The sequence below is a fragment of the Girardinichthys multiradiatus genome, chromosome 21 (genome assembly GCF_021462225.1).
Source record: "Girardinichthys multiradiatus isolate DD_20200921_A chromosome 21, DD_fGirMul_XY1, whole genome shotgun sequence".
Classification (NCBI taxonomy): domain Eukaryota; kingdom Metazoa; phylum Chordata; class Actinopteri; order Cyprinodontiformes; family Goodeidae; genus Girardinichthys; species Girardinichthys multiradiatus.
In genome coordinates, this window is record NC_061813.1 from 13,192,669 (window position 1) to 13,210,388 (window position 17,720).

Sequence of the window (17,720 nt, forward strand, 5' to 3'; positions counted from 1 at the left end):
CCTGCAAACTGAGGTCCGTACAGTCTGAGATGTACTCCTTCCCGACAGGTTTCCAGCAATTTCTGTGAGCCTTGCACAGTGAATTTGCTAGGACGGACATTCCTGGGAAGACTTTATTAAAAGTTTTGACCCTGAGAATATTCCTTCTCTCTGTGGAATGATAGCCATCGGATGATTTGAAAAATTGCCTTATAACCCTTCCCAGATTGATGGGGAGCAGTGATTGTTCCTCTAAGGTCATTGCTGATGTCCTTCCTCCCTGACATTGGGTTTCCACACGTCTATATTCTGCACTGAGTAAACTGCACAAACTCATGCTTCGATAGAGGTGATAACACTTCCTCATGATCAATTAATCAAGTGCATTCGATTAGTGCACTCTTAAATCCTATAGAAGCAGCAAGGGGTGTACTTAGTTTTAAGCATGCTTTTAAACACTGCACATCTATGATGCTCCTACTCATGATTCTGACTTCACATGCATTTACATGAATCTTCATTGTAAGGCCTTCATCATTTTCAATGTGGCAACAAAGGATTGCAGGTGGGAATAATTTCCTTTCCTTGTATTAATGAGGACATGATGAAGGGAGAACCTTCCTCTTTTTAGACCTCTTATTCTAACCTATCCTTTTAGCGTTTCAATCATCTCATTCATTTCAGCCAAAAACAGGCAATCCAACCAGCATTTATTTCTACACACACAATCAGTTCACGTTTTACTTAAAATGATGCTTTTATACTTGTTGCATCTCATATTTTTAATTACAAAAACAGGCAATCCAACCAGCATTTATTTCTACACACACAATCAGTTCACGTTTTACTTAAAATGATGCTTTTATACTTGTTGCATTTCATATTTTTAATCACAAATGGTCAGTTCCTTTATGGTGTACCTCAGGTTTTTGTCTTAATACTACTTGTTGCCTTTTTCCATTTCCTGTTTCCCAAGCAGCCCTTGCTTCAGTGAAGGCAGTGTGAGCTCCCCTGCTTCCCAATCCAAAACAGGAAGATGATTTGGTCCAGCTGTGTCCAATAAAGGCACTTCAAACAGGCGAGCTTGGCTGTTTCGCATCACTGCTCTCTTGCTCTTATTTTTGTTGCCGTTCAGGAACCTCCATACTTTAGCAGGAAGTCATCAACATGCAAGCTCTTACTGGAGGTGCCTTTGGAGTACTTCCTTGAGGGCATCAGTGTAGATGAGGTTATCTTTTGCTGGAGGAACGAACCTGGTGTCTCATCCAAGTCGTTGGAGCTGATGTACAACGATGACAAAAAATAAGATGTTATGATGAGTGCTCTTTCTTTAATTTGTCAGCTAGCTAAGTGTGAGTGTTTTGTGCTTACACCGAGACTGGCCGGGTGGCCTCGGGTTACTGGCGCTGCTACCGAAGGACGACTGGAAGTTATGGATGGTCTCTTGAAGGATCTGCCTCTCTCGACCCTATAGACAGCCAGAATCTAATGTCATGAATGCATCTACACAGATCGCAGGTTTTTCTGTTAAGTAACTTTCATTCATGTTCACAGTACAGCGCCTTGTAAAAGTATCCACACCGCTTCAATTTTTTCCCTAGGTTGTCACGTAAAAACCACAAGCTTCAATGTATTTTATGTGGGTGTTACGTGACAGACCAACATAATGTAGTGAACAGTTGAGAAGTAGAAGGAACATAATACATACAATTGCCTAATTAGTAGATAGAGTTCAAATGTGTGTAATTTAATCTCAGTATAAATTCAGCTGTTCTGCGAAGGCCACAGAGGTTTGTTGGAGAACATTAGAGAACAAACAGCATCATGAAGACCAAGGAACACAGCACATAGGGTCTGGGTGAAAGTTCTGGAGAAGATTAAAGCAGTTTCAGGTTTTAAAACAATATCCAAAGCTTTGGAAATCTGACATAGCACCGTTCTGTTGTTGGATAAATCCATCATCCCACAACAGACAGGGTACGGGACAACTGGAAACCACCCAAGACATGTCGCTCTACGAAACTTACAGGAAGGCAAGGAGAGGATTACCCAGAGAAGCAGCCAAGTGGCAAATGGTAGCTCTGGAGGAGCTGCAGAGACCCACCAATCAAGTGGGAGAATTTGTAGACAGGAAAGCTATCGTTTGTCTGGCCTTTTAAACTTACCTGCAAAATGCTGTGTTGTTTCAACATGAAAAACATGAATGTGTTCAAGCAGTACAAATACACTGTCATTCCAAACATCTCTAGTGAATGAGGCAGTCATTGATGATAGCATAGAGGGGTTTATGATGGAAAAATAGATGTGATGCGATGATGCCCTAAGCACAAGGAGCCCTGAAGCCCAACACTGAGAAAACATGGGCTACAATGAGCTGAGGGCACCTTTCCAGCATTGAGTTCAGATATGGCTGCTAGGATCTGCTGCCTGGGGCCATCTGTTTTGATCCCCAGCTCTTTCAGGTCTCCATCTGTTAGAGTCAGGAATGCTTCCATGTCCACCTGGAAGAGAAACAGAGATGAACAAAAATCACTCTAAAGGATGTTCAGCAAAAAGAAGAAAAAAGAAAGTTTGTAGCTGAAGTAAAATTCTTTGCTTCACGTCTAAAAAAGAAGATGGAATACCTCCTGCTCCTCAAATATAGGCTGATATTTCTCAAGAGACAGTTTCTTCAGAATACTAGACAGCTCATCTGGAAAACAAACCCCAAACATCGAGGTTTAAGAGAACGTGATAAACGTAATTAAACTGAGCCGAGGCCAGCCCATTTCTAACCTTCGTCTGTGATGGTGCCGCTGCTGGAGCCCCCGCTGCTCTTGGAGCACGGGTGAGACGAAGCTGATGACAGAGAGTCCCCTGGGCCAGGAGGGATCTTTGGTGTCGGGGATGGAGAAGGGGTTAAAGTGGGCGATGTGCTCTTGGAAGTGGACGAATTCCCAGATTGTGATCTCTTTTTCAGATCAATCTTCTACGGAGAAGAAGAAATAAGAGTGCAGCATCAATGTGGTGCCAATCAAACCTTAGATACACTCATCCTGGCCATAAATTACATATCTAATTGGGGCTTTGAATGATGTGTTTGAACTGTTCTTTTTTGTGTTTATTGTGGATTTTCTATAATCCACGGAGTGGACATTATACTCGGGCTCAGATTTGTGAATTAACCCCCACTAATATTTGATCAAATGTTGATCGGCAAGTTTCAGAAAAAAAACACATTCAAAAACAAACTTTTATAGCCATCAAAAAGGCTCTGGCATAGTTCAGCTGGCTATTTGAGTAGAACTGATAAGACGTTATGCAGACAGGTTTGTTTTCTGTCACAAATCCAAGTTTTAAATACAGTCTGGGGCCTTTCCAGAAGCTTCATGTTAGCTTGCATTTTCTATTTTGAACCCAGTTGTCAACCATGCAGTTGAGACAAAGTTGAAGAATTAACAGGTAGTCATCCTTCCTCATTTTTGCATCTTCTATGAACGATGCATCAGTACCACTGTGAGTAAAGCATGATTCTGCCACCACCATGCCTGACAGCTAACAATGGTAAACTGTATCTTATCTGAGCATGAAATCTTTCTGCAGAAGGCATTAACTTTGTCTATGTGAGCTACTACAAATTCCAGTCGAACATGGAGGCTTCACTAATGGAGCAGCTGCTTCTTGCTTGGTGTTCCAGCAGCTTCCAGTTGGTTTCTGGTAGGGATGAGCAAGATTATTTACTGGAAAACCGTAATCTCTCGTTGATCATGTTTGCAAAACGCAATAATGACTGTAACTGTGCACTCATTTTGCTAAAATCAGAAACAACAATTGAGCCCGAACCCTTCTGGAGTGGAGGTCCGAGGCGACCAAGCTGGGGATGGAGGGGATGTCAGGCAGGCTGACAGGTGTTGAAGCTGGCAGAGGAGGTGGGCTTTGCTGTTTCTCTGCTGTTTGGGTCTTCACCTCTATCAGCCCAGCAGCTCTTTTACGCTGGGCGGCTATCTGTGAGAGAACACTGTCTGCGCTGCCCCCTGGTGGAGGCAACGCAAAAGGATATGTTGTTTTAATCAGCTTAAATCTCTTAAAACTCAATCTCAGTTAAAAAATCAGTGGTTATTATTTCCAATAACTGATGAGTTTGTTTGCACCTGAGCGATTGTGAGAGTCCCGGTTGATCCCTGCTACTCCATTCGATCCCCCAGAGGAGTGGGGGGAGTGGTAGTGACCAGAATTTGAGGGTGACGATGAGGAAGGTCCTTTAGGGATGCTCGGAAACTTAATGGACCTGTTAACAACACGACTGATGGACGTCTTAAAGAAAGCAGAGAGAGAGGAGAGGATAGCAGACTAGGGAGTGATGGTAGTTACATGAACTATCTAACTTTGAAGGTGAAATTTCATGTCCCTCACAATATCAGAGTTCCCACTGCTGTTGAGTTTTCTTTGAGGAGGCATCGGCAGACGGGGCGCTTCGCTCTTTCCATCTCTGAGGAGGTGCGAGCGGTCGGAGTTCCATGGCTCAAAGTTGAACGGAGGCAAGAATGGAGGAATCACTGCTTTCAGTTTGTCGTTTGGCAACCGGGTCAGAGGAGCGCCGCTTCTCAGCTTAGGCAGAAACAAAATGCAGGATGTGAGCAACCACTAAAATCTAAACCAGAAGTTTTTAAACTGAACCCTAAAAACATCTAAAACAAGATGAACCCAGAAATTGGCTGGGGGCTGGCTGGCAACTCAGAGATCTCATTATTTTCCCGATCAGTGAACACACCATTCCAATGAGCAACAACATTGTGTTGATATCAACACCCTTCGGCGTGGACACTGCTATGACCCAAAGTTAGCTGTATTTATGACAGCTGAGGAGTTTAAAAATGAACTCAGAGGAAGCACAGAGATGTAAAACGTTGTGCTGAGACATGTCTGAGTTCATTTAGGCTGTGAGAAAGGAGAGAGCTAGGCTTTCAGCAGATAACAGGAAGCTTGAATGTTTTAGAGCAAAGTTCCTCCAATTTATCCTTTTTAGCTGGAAACGTCTGTCTGTTATATATATATACTGGACTTGGAAGCATTAACAATCTACATTCTCTGTAATATACACAAAGTCTAATGTTTTTTTATTCTTAGCCATGCGAATTAGTCTAATGGTGCTGATATAAGAAGCTAAAAAGAATATAATGTGTGAACACCAAAATGTTTTTATCTTTTATTTAACCTGTTAAGCCCCAAGGGTTTTAGAGCAATATCGGTCTGGAATTACACAACTTAAATAAACCAAGAATAGCTCCACAGTTAAAAAGTCTAAATGCAAACTGTTGGTTCCCATGTAAAGGTAAGACAAAGATTAATTTTCCAGTGGAACCACTATTGCAACTCTTACTATGTCTGATTGATTTGTGATTAAACAAAGACAAAATCCAATTTTTTGAACCCCCGCATGTCCGGTATCTGATGATACCAGACATGGGGGTTTGCTGGAAAAGGAAGGGGTTTTGTGTTGCGTTTTGTTCAGAGTCACCCATCTGAAGATCTTGGGTGTTTAAATTGCTGTAAAACTGAAAGTATTAATGAAAAACTAATTTGGCAAATTGTTTTATTAACATTAAAACCTCCTCGTTTGAGGGATTTAGGAAAAACAAACCCAGCGGTGTCCGACATGATTTTAGAGAAAACACTGCGTGTCTCAGATGGACCCGCCGGCTGAGACATTCTGTTTTACAAACGCGCGGGCTGCGTTCATGGCAGGGAGGTAGGAAAAAAATCTGAATCGGCCAGAACTGGTATAACTGAACTTTACAAAAAACGAAGATCAGAGTCACAATCAGCCCTACAATTTTGATCAGAGTTAAGCATTTATATTTAAGCAAACACTCCTACCATTGTGGTTATTAGTGAGTCCTCTTTTTCTGACGATGTTCTGCAGTGACCTGCTGAAAGGTAAAAACAACTCATTTTAACCTAATATTAAATTATATTGAGATTTGCATGGTCAATTATTAAACAACACATCAGGCATACATGTTCACATCTGATGTCATGTAATTGATGCTTCTTTGATGATAAATAGTCTCACCAGCATCTTTGGTCTTGACAGCCCATGCGGTGCTCATGTCGTTCACTCCTGGGACAGCAGTAGCGCCCGCCGTCCCATTCGCCACAGCCGTGGCCTTCGCATCCGCCCTCATCGTGGCATCCAGCGGGGTTTCAGCATCGTCTGGAAACGGAGCCAGACGATTGGTCGAGAGGCCGTGCCTCAGGGTGTGAGTCAGCTTTAGCCTCCGGAAGCGATTGGACATCCTGCTCCACCAGGACTGCAGGAGGGGTTACTCAAAGATGTGAACACCACTGTGAGTTTATGTAATACCTTACAGATGTATTTACTCTCCTTTAACTTTTTCACATTTTGTCACATTTTAACACGACTGCAAACCTTAACGTGTTTTATTGGGATTTTATACGATAGACTAACACAAAGTAGTTAAGAGAACACTTTTGCAAGGCACAACCTAGCAAAAACGGGCTTTTTTCTCAATGTATGCATTATATAAATTGATACTTTAATTTTATTCTTGCTATGAACTGATTGTTGAAAGAAAATAACGCATACAACATTTAGTATAATAACAAGAATCAACTTATTTACCTTGAGGCCTCCCTTGTCATCAGGTGGCATGGGGATGTTGTTGAGAGACTGTCTGCTTTTGGAGCGGCTGATTAAAGCTCTGCCACGCTGTTTGGGTTTGTCCTTGTCTACCTGCATGCAGACCGATGCTAAGAGACGGACCAGCTCAGTGTCTGACAAAATGAGGAGAAAAAAGATGAGAGAGGTAAAGGTAAAATTACGTTATTACACCTGGCTCACAAAATAATAGAAAAACAAAATCTTATTTAAGTGCTATTTATTGCAATATTATAAAGGAATGTATATGCTCGGTGTAAGCAGAGTTTTAAAAAAAATGAGACACGAAGAAAACAAAGAGTGACAATTACAAGGTCTACCTGGGTCATTGAGCAGCATAACCAGATCAAAGGCAGTGTATCCATTCTTAGCTCTAAGGTTGACGTCGGCTCCTTGACTCAGCAGGTACTTGACAATGTCTTTATTGCTGGGAGAGAGCAGGAGGGAGACAGCACAACAAAGTATAAAAGGGGACGACTGTGTCAGGAATAAACAAATAGAACAGGTGCACCAATTGTTTGGTTGGGGACGGCAGATTTATGCGAGTCAAGGGGCAATCCGACAAACGAAGAGCTGATTTTTGGGGGAGTGGGGTCTGTGAATGCAACATAGCTGAGCGACTTTTTTTAGTTAACTGGCAGCTGCTTAGAAACTAATGAATCTAATCTTTTTCCACACTAAGTACAACCAGGTCATGCTAACAAATACACACCATGGTGGGAATCCTGCTACTGCACTAATGCACGGTTCACTCGGCAGGATTTTTATGCCACTTTTTGCCCTGATTTTCCCCTTCTGACATGCCCCAATTATCATGGTGGCTCTTAAGATAATCTTATGAGACATTCCTGCTGTGTGTGGTGCGTTAAGAGTGATCTAGTCTGCTCGGAATAACGTCTGAACTGTTATGGCCTCAAATCGGGGATATTCAACATGTTGGATTGCCTTGGCCACATATCCTACCCTGTGGGGTGTTCTCCGAGGACAAACGACCACGCATCCTTTGAACGTGGCATGTTTGTGAGGGAAATCTGTTCCGTGTGTGGTGTGTTGTGCTTGCCGTGTGGCTGGACATCACACACTGTAGGACCAAACCTGCTGTATCTACGATTTGTGGTCGTTATGTGTGGGGTCTCTCAAGTTTTGAAAATCAGCCGACAATATTAAAATCTTCCGTCTGAACCGGGCATATGAAGACTCAAAGTTAGCTGTTTTCATTATCAGTGAGGTTTTTCAAATGAAATTAGAGGGAAAAACAAAGATGGATGAAGCTATTTAGAAAGAGCAGAGACTTTACAGAGATAACAGGAAGGCTAAACATTTTACAGCAAAGTTTCTCATGTCTATCCCTCACATCTAATTTCCAATTAGAAATTGTATTTCCAATGACTGCTAAACTTTAATTTTAGCCTTCAAAGCCTAAAACAAGAAACAATGGTAAAAAAAATATATTTTTTGTATTTAAACTGTATTGTATACTTTTAATTAATCTTATATTTATTGGATTTTCCTAACTAAAAAGATATATTCTCTACCCTGTAAGAAAAACACACGGCATACCTAAACAAAATGTACCCCAGCATTTCTGGCTTGAGGAAGGTACAAACTTTGCCGATGAGGCAGTGGTCTCTAAAGGACCTCAATAAAAAAATAATAGGTTTGGGGTTATAGGGTGATCATGAAAGAATAAAGATTTCTTGATGGAGGTAGTTGTTTGAATCTAACAGAAAATTAATGGGTTACAAGTCTTTCCCCATTTAGGCAACAAATGATATGTCCCTAACCAGTATCTGATTAAAACTGAACTCAAAACAAAGTGCATATATGAATATTTTTGTAGTTGAAATGCCGATCACCTGACAAAGGTCAACCAGAAATTAGCAAAATAAATCCTATTGTACACTTTTATTTATCGCTTTGAGAGAGAAAGTTCATCTGAACCGGCAGGTTAGCCTAAAATATCAGAAATTGAAACTGGTCCCCTCAGAGATTTGGTTACTTATCACTACTCCCCTTAAAAACTTAAAAAGCAAATACTATTAAAAATAACTCCGCACCTCCTGCTTACCCGTGATACGTGGCTTGCATTAAAGCGGTCCAGCCGTGAACAGAGTCCTGTTTGTCTACGTCGGCTTTCTTTTCCACCATCAGCTGCACCACCTCCAACTGCCCGCTCACCGCTGCCATCATGAGGGGCGACGCTCCATCCTGATTGAATGAATTTACCTGACCTGGATCTTCCTCCAAGATGTCTTTAACAAGCTGGGAATTTCCTGAATCGTCACAAAATGGGAGAAACCATTACGTAAAACGCTGTAGTTGAAGAAAAAACATTTTCAGTGTATCAAGTGAGCTCACCCAGTTTGAGAGCACTGAACACGTCTGGCCGTTTTCTCTCATCATCTGTAAAAGAAAGGAGCAACACTGAGAGCAGAGGGGACTGCTGATATTTCCAGAAAGAGCAGACCCGCTTAGCCACACTCCACATAGCTCAGTCAGCAGGGTGTTGTGTACAAAGATAGCAGAGCAGAGAAAGAGAAACAGGAAAGTGACTAAAGAAAAGACCCAAAGACAATAAAAAAAATGTCCATGTCCTACAGACTCCATGGCCTTGGTGTCAGCGAACCAAGTTAAAGCTGATGAGAAGAGCTTTTAAAGATCAGAGGCTGCAATGCTCCAATGTCACATGTTAATTGCCCTGCACTATCACAGGCACAAAGACAAAGGTGAGGTGGGAAGTGATGGCTTCTTCAGCTGTTTAAACACGTCGGGGCAATAAATGTTGAAGAACGGGTCCAATATTACCAGCCTCTCTCAGCAACCCAGAGAGAATTGAATGTTTTTCTGGAGGTAAAACACATATTTGCTTTTTCTTGCAATCCCCTTGAACTATTTCCCCATATTGCTACCTTGCAACCGCATAATTAAATGTATTTTACGGGGATATTATGCAAACCAACAAAAAGTAGCCAACGATGTAAAGTAAGGTGATAGGTGTCAACATTTTTTACAAATACCAATCTGGGAAATTTGGTGCACATTTATGTTCAGCCCCCCAATTCAACGCTTGGTTAAACAACATTTTGCTTCGATTGTTGCTGAATCTCTTGGGATGTGCGTCTATCGGCTTTTTACATCTACAGAGTGAAAGTTCAGTCAGAGTGGATTAAGAAGCATCGATTTTCATGTCTTTCCAGAGATTCACAAAGGAATAGATGCTGATTAAAACGCATCCCCACAGCATGATGCCGCCACCACCATTTCTACCACGATGATGGCGTTTTCAGGGTGATGTGTGGTGTTCATTTTTCTCCCACGCATTTTTTATGTAGGCCAACATGTTCATTTTTGGTCTCACTTCCACACCTTTGCTAAATCCCCCATGAGGCTGGCAGTAAATAGGCCTCCTTGTGGCTTTGTTTCAGCAATGGCTTTCTTGTTTCCACTTTTCCACAAAGACCAGATCATGTGGATCTCTGCAGCTCCTCCAAAGGTACCATGGACCTCTTGGCTGCTACTCTGATTAAGACTCTACCCTCCCGCCCTTTTGGTCATTTCTAAGTAGGTTTGCAGTTCTACATTGCTCAAGTATCATTGTTCTTCCATTTCCAAACTTTGTGTTGGTTTATCACATAAAATCCAATGTTTTCACAAAATGATGGAAAGGTTCAAGGGGTGTGAATACTTTTGCACTCTTCATCTCTGTGCAACAGCAGTTTAACAGTAAGGCTCTACCTGTTTGAGGTCTGACGGTGGTAATAGAGTCCAGATAAGCCTTGATGTCTCTTTGTTTCAGCTGCATGGCTAGTTCAAAGGATGTCTTGGACAGAACATTGACCCGGTCTGGATCCGCCCCACGCTCCACCAGCTGCTGGGCTACAGCCTCCTTCAGAACATGTGACACAACTTTAGTTACTAGGTGCTCCAGAGAATTAAAACCCAGAGATCGTTGAAAAACTAGAGGCCCATTTCTAAGATGTGTAAGGTCAGTGAGATATCAGAACCATTTCCATGTTCATCTTTCTGATCCAACCAAACGGCCTCACCTTCCCACTGAGCGTGGCTGCCATCAACGGTCCCCAGCCAGTAGTCTTCTGGGAAAAGTTGACATCAGAGCCCCACTCTAGCAGCAGGCAGACAGTGGCTTCGTGACCATGCTGGGACGCCACCATCAGAGCAGTGACATCCATGAAATCCCGGCCGCCTCCTCCTCCTCCCACTGGATAGCCCTCAGCAGGTCCAAACCCAGTTGTGCTGTTGAAAAACACACACAGCCACATCAGTGAGCAGTGACAGAGGGCCGCCTGTCATTCTGATGTGTCAGATGTTACCGACAGTAAAACAACCTGCAGCTGTTGTTGTTGTTGCCATTAGAGATGGCGTCTGCCGCCACAGCCAGGTGATCGAAGTCATCGACGTAGGCCCCGCTCTCCAGGAGCAACTTGACCACATGAACGTGGCCTCCACGGGCCGCCATGGACAGAACGCTCGCGCCTAACCTGTTGCGGCCATTTATCTCCGCACCGTTCTCTAGGAGGATGTGGGCAACCGTCAGGTGGCCAAACCTACATAGAAATGGAAACAATGACTACGGGACCTGCCGTCCAACCGCACCTTTTGTTCACGTCCAAATCCACTTTATTTATAAAGCACATTTAAAAAAAGTATTAGTTTAACCAAAGTGCTGTACGGTACTAAAACATATCAAAACAAGACACGAGTAATAATAGTAATAAAATATAAGGGGGAAAAAAATCAAACAGGATAAAACATAATACAAAGACTATTGTAAAATAAAAAGAAAAACAACAGCAACAAACTGTATTTTTAAGAGAGACTTGTTCCATAATTTTGGAGCCTCGACTAAAAACCCCGATCTCCTCTGAGCTTCAGCCTGGTCTTTGGTAAAACCAACAGAAGCTGGTCAGCTGATCTAAGGGCCTGTGGCTGAAGCAAGTTTTCACAAACAGCTGTACACTAACAACAAAACCAACAATGAAATTAATGATGCAGCCCACAAAAAAGCTACTAAGTGTCCTTTGTGTGAATTTTAGTTGATGGCTTCACAAGAGACCAGAGAACTGAGCTGATTGGCTGGCATTAGCAAACATTACGGTGGAGTTTTGATTGATTTCAGTATAGATTTAGAAAAGCTGAAGTGTCATGTCCAGGCTGCCCTTCTCCTCTTCACAAACCACTCACGAGTTTTCAAAGTCTGAAAAGTGTGGCATGCAATTGTTTTCAGTGAAACCATTGTCTATTGTTAGTTGCCTTTGGAAGGAACCATTTTACTAAAATGTTATATGATGAACCAACACAAGTTGAACATAATTATGAAGTGGGAGAAAAAGAATACATTGTTTTACCTGGGCACCTTATACATGATCCACCTGGGTGTATTTTATATCCAGCTGTTCTGTGAAGGCCTCTGAGGTTGGTTAGAGAACATTAGTGAAGAAGCAGCATCACGAAGACCAAAGAACACAGCAGACAGGTCAGGGAGGACGATGTGGAGAGGTTTAAAGCAGGGTGAGGTTATAAAACAAAAATAGAAAAACCAAAACCGATGGGACGGTCAAGGAGAGCGTTAGTCAGAGAGGCAGCCAATGGGCCCATTGTAACTCTATAGGAGCTGCAGAGATCCATAGCTCAGGTGGGAGAATCAGTTGACATAACTATTAGCCATGCCCTGGGGAAATCTTGCCTTCATAGAAGAGTGGGAAAAAGAAAGCCATTGTTGAAAGAAAGCCATAAGAAGTCTGTTGTAGGGGACAAAGCAAATACTTGGAAGATCATGGTGCTCTGGTCAGATGAGACCAAAATTAAGCTTTTGTTCAAGCAAAACAATATGTATAACGGAAAACTAATACAGCACAATGCCCTGAACACATCGTCCCCACGGCGGCAGCATCATGTTGCGGGGGTGCTTTTCTTTTGCTGGGGACTGGCAAGCTAGTCAGAGCTGATAGGGAGAGGGATAGAACAAAATACAGGGAAGTGCAGGAAGAAAACCTGTTACAGAGGATTAAAAGCTGAACAAAAATGCCCACCACACTTTTCAGATTTTTACATGTAAAAATCTTTGGCAACCATTTTACTTCACAACTGTACTTTGTGTTTGTCTATCAAAAACTCAATGAGATACATTGATGTTTGTGGTTCTGACATGACAAAGTTGGTTCTGTGGCTGTGAATACTTTGACCAGCAACTATATTGGAAAGAGCTCTGATCAGCAGCTCCATGCCTTATGTGATGTCACCAGAGGCATGTAGGTGTAGAGGCGTGCTTTGGGAGAGTAGCTTTATCTTGAAAACAGTATCATTTTATAACTAAATAGCACAATCAATAGAAAAACTGACTAGAAAAAGTTCGGCTACAGGTGAAAAACTATATCCAAAGAGGATTTGATTGATTTTACAGAAAAGTTTGACTGGTAGTTTTAATATGAGATGGAACTCATCTTTATATTTTTACCTTATTTTGAAAGCTGCTCAGTATATTTTAAAATGCCTAACTTAAATACGTATAAATACATATATATATATATATATATATATATATATATATATCTTCCATTTTAAATGATTTGTGGAGCTCCAGACCGCAGCCCCACCTCGCAGCCTGCATTAGCGGGGTCCAGCCGTAGTTGTTGCGGCTGTCCACTGAGGCGCCCTTCCGCAGCAGGAACCGCACCAGGTTCTCGTGGCCGCTGGCCGAGGCGAACTGCAGGCCGGTGTTTCCCTCCTCATCCGTGCAGTCCACCGATACCAGGGACACCCCGTCCGGAGCCGCGCACTCCGAGCCCGCTTCTGACCGCATCCTGCTTTGCCGACCCGACTCTCTCGGGGCGCCGGGCTCCAGGAGACCCCGGGCCGTCTCGTAGTCCCCGTCATCGCAGGCACGTAAAAGCAACAGCGAGTCTGCAGAGACCCCGAAGTTCATCTCTTCATTTGACGTGTTAGCCTGTCTCCATTATTCTGTAGTTTGTCTCACCGACGGTGCGCTGAAAACTGCTTTCCTCTGTCACTTGGCCTAAGTTTGGAGCTCATGACGCGCAGTGAAATGAAGTTTCTCCTTCACGTTCAGAACAAATCCTCTTTTTTCCCCAAACACATTACTTCCGATCTCATCAACTCATCTAACCCAAAAAAAAAAAAAAACTTTCTGGCAACCAGCCGCGGCATTGCCCGGTTCCGTTAGTCGCAAATGAATCTGGAGACCATCAAGATGTATTCAACGCAAACGATTGCTTCCGCTTTTATCTTTCAAAACAAAACCTAAATTATGGCCAAAAAAGTTGGAAAGATGTAGATGATTTGTGGCAATGAAACCTGCCTATTACACAACAAAGGCGTGTCTAATATACTAAATATAATTTGTAAAGTTATTGACAAGGAAGCATAAATTAAAGACATCTTATTTTTTTCCAAAAACAAAGCCACAAACAGAATTACTCTAAAAACAAAAACACACTTTGCCCCCAGCATTTTCAATATTTCAAATCATGTGAAGGGAATTTTAGTCAAGCAACACACCTTTGGTTTTAAACTCAGTCAGTGCAGTATAATACGGATGTTTTTGACATTTAACAACCATGGTTTTATGCTATATTATACAAATAACCATCATAGATTAAATACATTTAAATCCAGTGATTGAAATTCCCCTAAATGAAGCTTCCTTTAAAGGTTCCACACAAGCTTGGAGCAGCCCTGCTAAAACTGCTTCATTCACTGGCAGTTATATTTTAACATGTTGCTTCACTGCTGAAAGAAACCTGGAGATTTAACAGACAAAAGGTAAATCCGTTTTTTTACCTTAAAGCTGAAGGTTTGGTTTTTACTGGATGTGTTAGTACATCTGCCTTGACATGATTCTGGTGATTCCAGGAGATACATACAAACATGTGTTCCTACTGCCATCTAGTGGTAAGAATGGGAACTACATAAATTGGGCTCAAACTGTCAAGATTTGCGGTATTATCTCGTTTGAGATAATCATTTTACTGTTTACTAAGAAACAACGCAGTGATTTTCCAATTACTGCAATAGATAACTGTAATCTAACAGGCAACAATACAATTATAAGTTTTTGAGTTAGTAAACTGAGATGCCTGTGAGAGCAGCTTTTAAAGTTCAGAGGCTGTAAGGCTCCACTGCCAATCTAACATAGGATATGGTGGGATGAGAAGTGATTACTTCTGCTGCTGTTTAAACACTTCACATTAAACCTCTTGGTATCTTGGACCTCTTGAGAAAGGTCCAAGATACCAACACATTTCACAAACCCAAACACTATTTACTGCAATCATGTACAGTTTAACAAAAAATGTTCTGTAATTAGTCTCCTGTGTGATAGGTTTTTGCAGCCCTACATAGTGTAATATGTTGCGAAAAATCTGAAATGTTGATGTTTCTCTATTGCCCTCTGGTGGTACTAATGAGAAGCTGTAACACAAATAAAAGGCTCAATCAAAATTCATATTATCAATTTAATTTGAAACATCGGCAATTGAGTTATTCAAGCGATTCATTATATCTGTCATATTTCCTTATATTGGAGGTTTTTCTTGATTGTGTGGCGAAAAGATTACCTTCAAAGCACATTTCGAAATTTTGTTCACAAGGTACGATCATTGCCCGCTTACGTCCCCTAGTGGAAGGCTGACAAATCACAGATGAGCCACTAGATGCCACTGTTAAACAAAAACAGTGGTGCGACCGAAGAAGAAGAAGAAGAAGAAGCAGAGACCCGGATGAGGAGAACATAAAGCGGAAGCAGGCCTCGGCTCGTCCTTTTTCCTGTGGAGCTAACCACGTTGGTAGCGTCTGTTCCTGGCTCACCGCTGTTCGCTTGAATTTGTTCCGAATAAGTCGGTCAGGAATAATTAAAATGGTATGTTCTGTTTCAGTATACTCACATCTAACGTATGCTTTGGGTTTGAAATTCGTATAGTTTATTTTGCTTTTTAATTTTAGAAAAATGTCGCCTTTAGTACCCTCAGCAAGAGTTTCAATTGACTTCCCGCCGCATGTAATAAAAAAACTAAACTGAACAATATTCGTCTTGCTGTTTGTGTTAAAACATATGAAGGAACTTTCTAAATGAATTCGATCACTTCTTAGAATCATCGTTCGGCTTAAAGAAATGTATTATATGTATGCACTTGGTTGGCAGGGCGAGGTTTTTGTTTATATTGAACTGCATAAAGATCTTACACCACAAGTGCTTTTATTTCCATCCCGATCCACAATTACTTTGAAACGAGCTTTTAACTGCATCCCTTTCAAAGTAGGAATTTAATTACTTGGAATTGTCTTTATAATCAACATTCCTTGTGTGGATTAGATACTGTTAGACTTCAACATCGCTAACACAAAACAAAGTGGGGCTTGCTTAATGCTATTCATTCGACCAGTCTGTGTTTGAGAGCAGCTGCTTCCACATTAAAATACAATGTCTGGGTTTTCTTCTACTGCAGGCTTTCAAGGACACTGGTAAGGCACCTGCTGACACTGAGGTCGCCATCCATCGCATCCGCATCACCCTCACCAGCCGCAACGTCAAATCTCTGGAGAAAGGTAACTTCCATTTTATATGTTGCAGAGTGTTTTACAGAAACTTGAGCAATGAGGATAAAAAAAACTTGACAGGTATTAACCGTGGTGACTGTATACGCTATTCTGAGCCGTGGCTTTTAAGTTTTACAAAATATTTATTGATTATACTTTAGATTTTAAGGTTGTTTTTTTTTTTTTACAGTCTGTGCAGACCTGATCCGTGGAGCCAAGGAGAAGAACCTGAAGGTGAAGGGACCAGTCCGCATGCCAACCAAGGTGCTGATTTTTCTACATTGTGCACTTTCTTGTCTAGTGTCGACTGGTTTAGTTGAAACTTTGAAATTCTTTTGGATTTATATGTCTTAAAGTTTTGATTTTTGTATTCTTTTCCTAGACTCTGCGCATCACCACCAGGAAGACTCCCTGCGGTGAAGGATCTAAAACCTGGGATCGCTTCCAGATGAGGATCCACAAACGCCTGATTGATCTGCACAGCCCATCTGAAATTGTCAAGCAGATCACCTCGATCAGCATCGAACCAGGCGTAGAGGTTGAAGTCACCATTGCAGATGCATAAGCAGTGCAGTTTTTCAATAAAGAACTGAAAAAAAGAAATGTTGGTTTCTGTGTGTGAAACATTCATAACTAAGAAAAATCTTTATAGAAAGTAAGGAATTGATTTTAAAAAATACTAAGTCTGGTAGAAATCGGTGATTTTCTTTTTGCCTGTAATCTTCAATGTTAAATGTGTAAAGGGCGACCCATTTTAAAGACTTTATAGCTGAGTAATCAGCCCTCTGCATGTTAAAGGCTCTAAAGACAAAATGAGGATTCATAATTCAACCTTTAACTCAAGTTGGCTAAACTCTTAAGCATACAAACTGATTTGGTAATTTGTGTGAAAGAGGCTTTATATACAGGCAAAGAAATTAACATTTAAATGGGAATGTCACAATTGGAAATATATGAATATACAAAGTAATGGTAAAGTTAAACTTGGATTCATATCACTGATATTTTATGTGTTAATTAGAGCTTACAGCTAATGAAAACCTATAATTGAAGTGGAGAATTTGTTTAATACACAATCTTAGTGATGTGGTTCTCCCTTTTTTTTCACATCATCTCATGAATTTATTACATCTGGTGATCAACTGAAAGGCTAGAGAGTGGAAGTCATAGTTCTAAAACTAACCACTGAATTGTAAGGGGTAAAGTAGGATTGCTGGATGAATGTGATTTAATATAATAAACAGGATTGCAGCAGCAATGTTTGTTTCCCAGAAAACATGGAAGTGGTGTATAGCTTCTTTTCCTGCAGCACCAGCATTGAAGTATTTGACAGCATGCATGAAATTTGTGATGGAAATCTCATGAATGTTGTAAATTACACTCCTCTGATTCTGTAATGGAAGTTATGAGTTGAAAGCATTATGGGTCAGTGGTCTCAGTGGATTTGTTTATAGGATAGGAACAGACAAAGTGATCGGTAATGGGAGGTTGGGGGTTACATGTTCATTAC

The 17,720-nt window shown here is 41.4% G+C and overlaps 2 protein-coding genes and 1 non-coding gene across 4 annotated transcripts; 2 read left to right on the forward strand and 1 right to left on the reverse strand.

Moving 5' to 3' along the window:
- Positions 1-646: 646 nt before the first annotated feature.
- LOC124857637 (ankyrin repeat and SAM domain-containing protein 6-like) lies at positions 647-13,810 on the reverse strand. Of its 2 annotated transcripts, none has more exons than XM_047348958.1 (18): positions 13,252-13,810; positions 10,984-11,202; positions 10,684-10,891; positions 10,373-10,523; positions 8,996-9,040; positions 8,706-8,910; positions 6,958-7,064; positions 6,602-6,753; positions 6,032-6,269; positions 5,836-5,885; positions 4,372-4,566; positions 4,110-4,272; positions 3,802-3,992; positions 2,755-2,947; positions 2,604-2,671; positions 2,364-2,480; positions 1,351-1,447; positions 647-1,258 (listed from the first exon to the last, which is right to left on the reverse strand). In XM_047348958.1, exons 1-18 carry the CDS (start codon positions 13,578-13,580, stop codon positions 1,209-1,211), a joined length of 2,778 nt encoding a protein of 925 aa, XP_047204914.1. In that variant the 5' UTR covers positions 13,581-13,810; the 3' UTR covers positions 647-1,208. The 2 variants fall into 2 exon arrangements, with proteins under 2 accessions (XP_047204914.1, XP_047204913.1); XM_047348957.1 differs by having other exon boundaries at positions 5,836-5,888; positions 13,252-13,809.
- Positions 13,811-14,508: 698 nt separating this feature from the next.
- Positions 14,509-16,813, forward strand: rps20 (ribosomal protein S20). The gene is made up of 5 exons (XM_047350566.1): positions 14,509-14,566; positions 15,316-15,533; positions 16,120-16,219; positions 16,401-16,474; positions 16,593-16,813. Exons 1-5 carry the CDS (start codon positions 14,509-14,511, stop codon positions 16,773-16,775), a joined length of 633 nt encoding a protein of 210 aa, XP_047206522.1. The 3' UTR covers positions 16,776-16,813.
- On the forward strand, positions 16,262-16,332 carry LOC124858536. The gene has a single exon (XR_007035865.1). It is a non-coding gene; the product is annotated as a small nucleolar RNA U54 (small nucleolar RNA).
- Positions 16,814-17,720: the final 907 nt, after the last annotated feature.

Coding starts and splice junctions, on each gene's coding strand:
- LOC124857637 (XM_047348957.1), bottom strand. CDS start 13,580: ATGAACTTCGGGGTCTCTGCAGACTCGCTGTTGCTTTTACGTGCCTGC. Junction 11,203..13,251: donor CCGCTAATGCAGGCTGCGAG/GTGGGGCTGCGG, acceptor ATTTCTATGTAG/GTTTGGCCACCTGACGGTTG. Junction 8,911..8,995: donor GTTCAGTGCTCTCAAACTGG/GTGAGCTCACTT, acceptor GTGACGATTCAG/GAAATTCCCAGCTTGTTAAA.
- rps20 (XM_047350566.1), top strand. CDS start 14,509: ATGATTCTGGTGATTCCAGGAGATACATACAAACATGTGTTCCTACTG. Junction 14,567..15,315: donor GTTCCTACTGCCATCTAGTG/GTAAGAATGGGA, acceptor GACAAATCACAG/ATGAGCCACTAGATGCCACT. Junction 15,534..16,119: donor GGTCAGGAATAATTAAAATG/GTATGTTCTGTT, acceptor CTTCTACTGCAG/GCTTTCAAGGACACTGGTAA.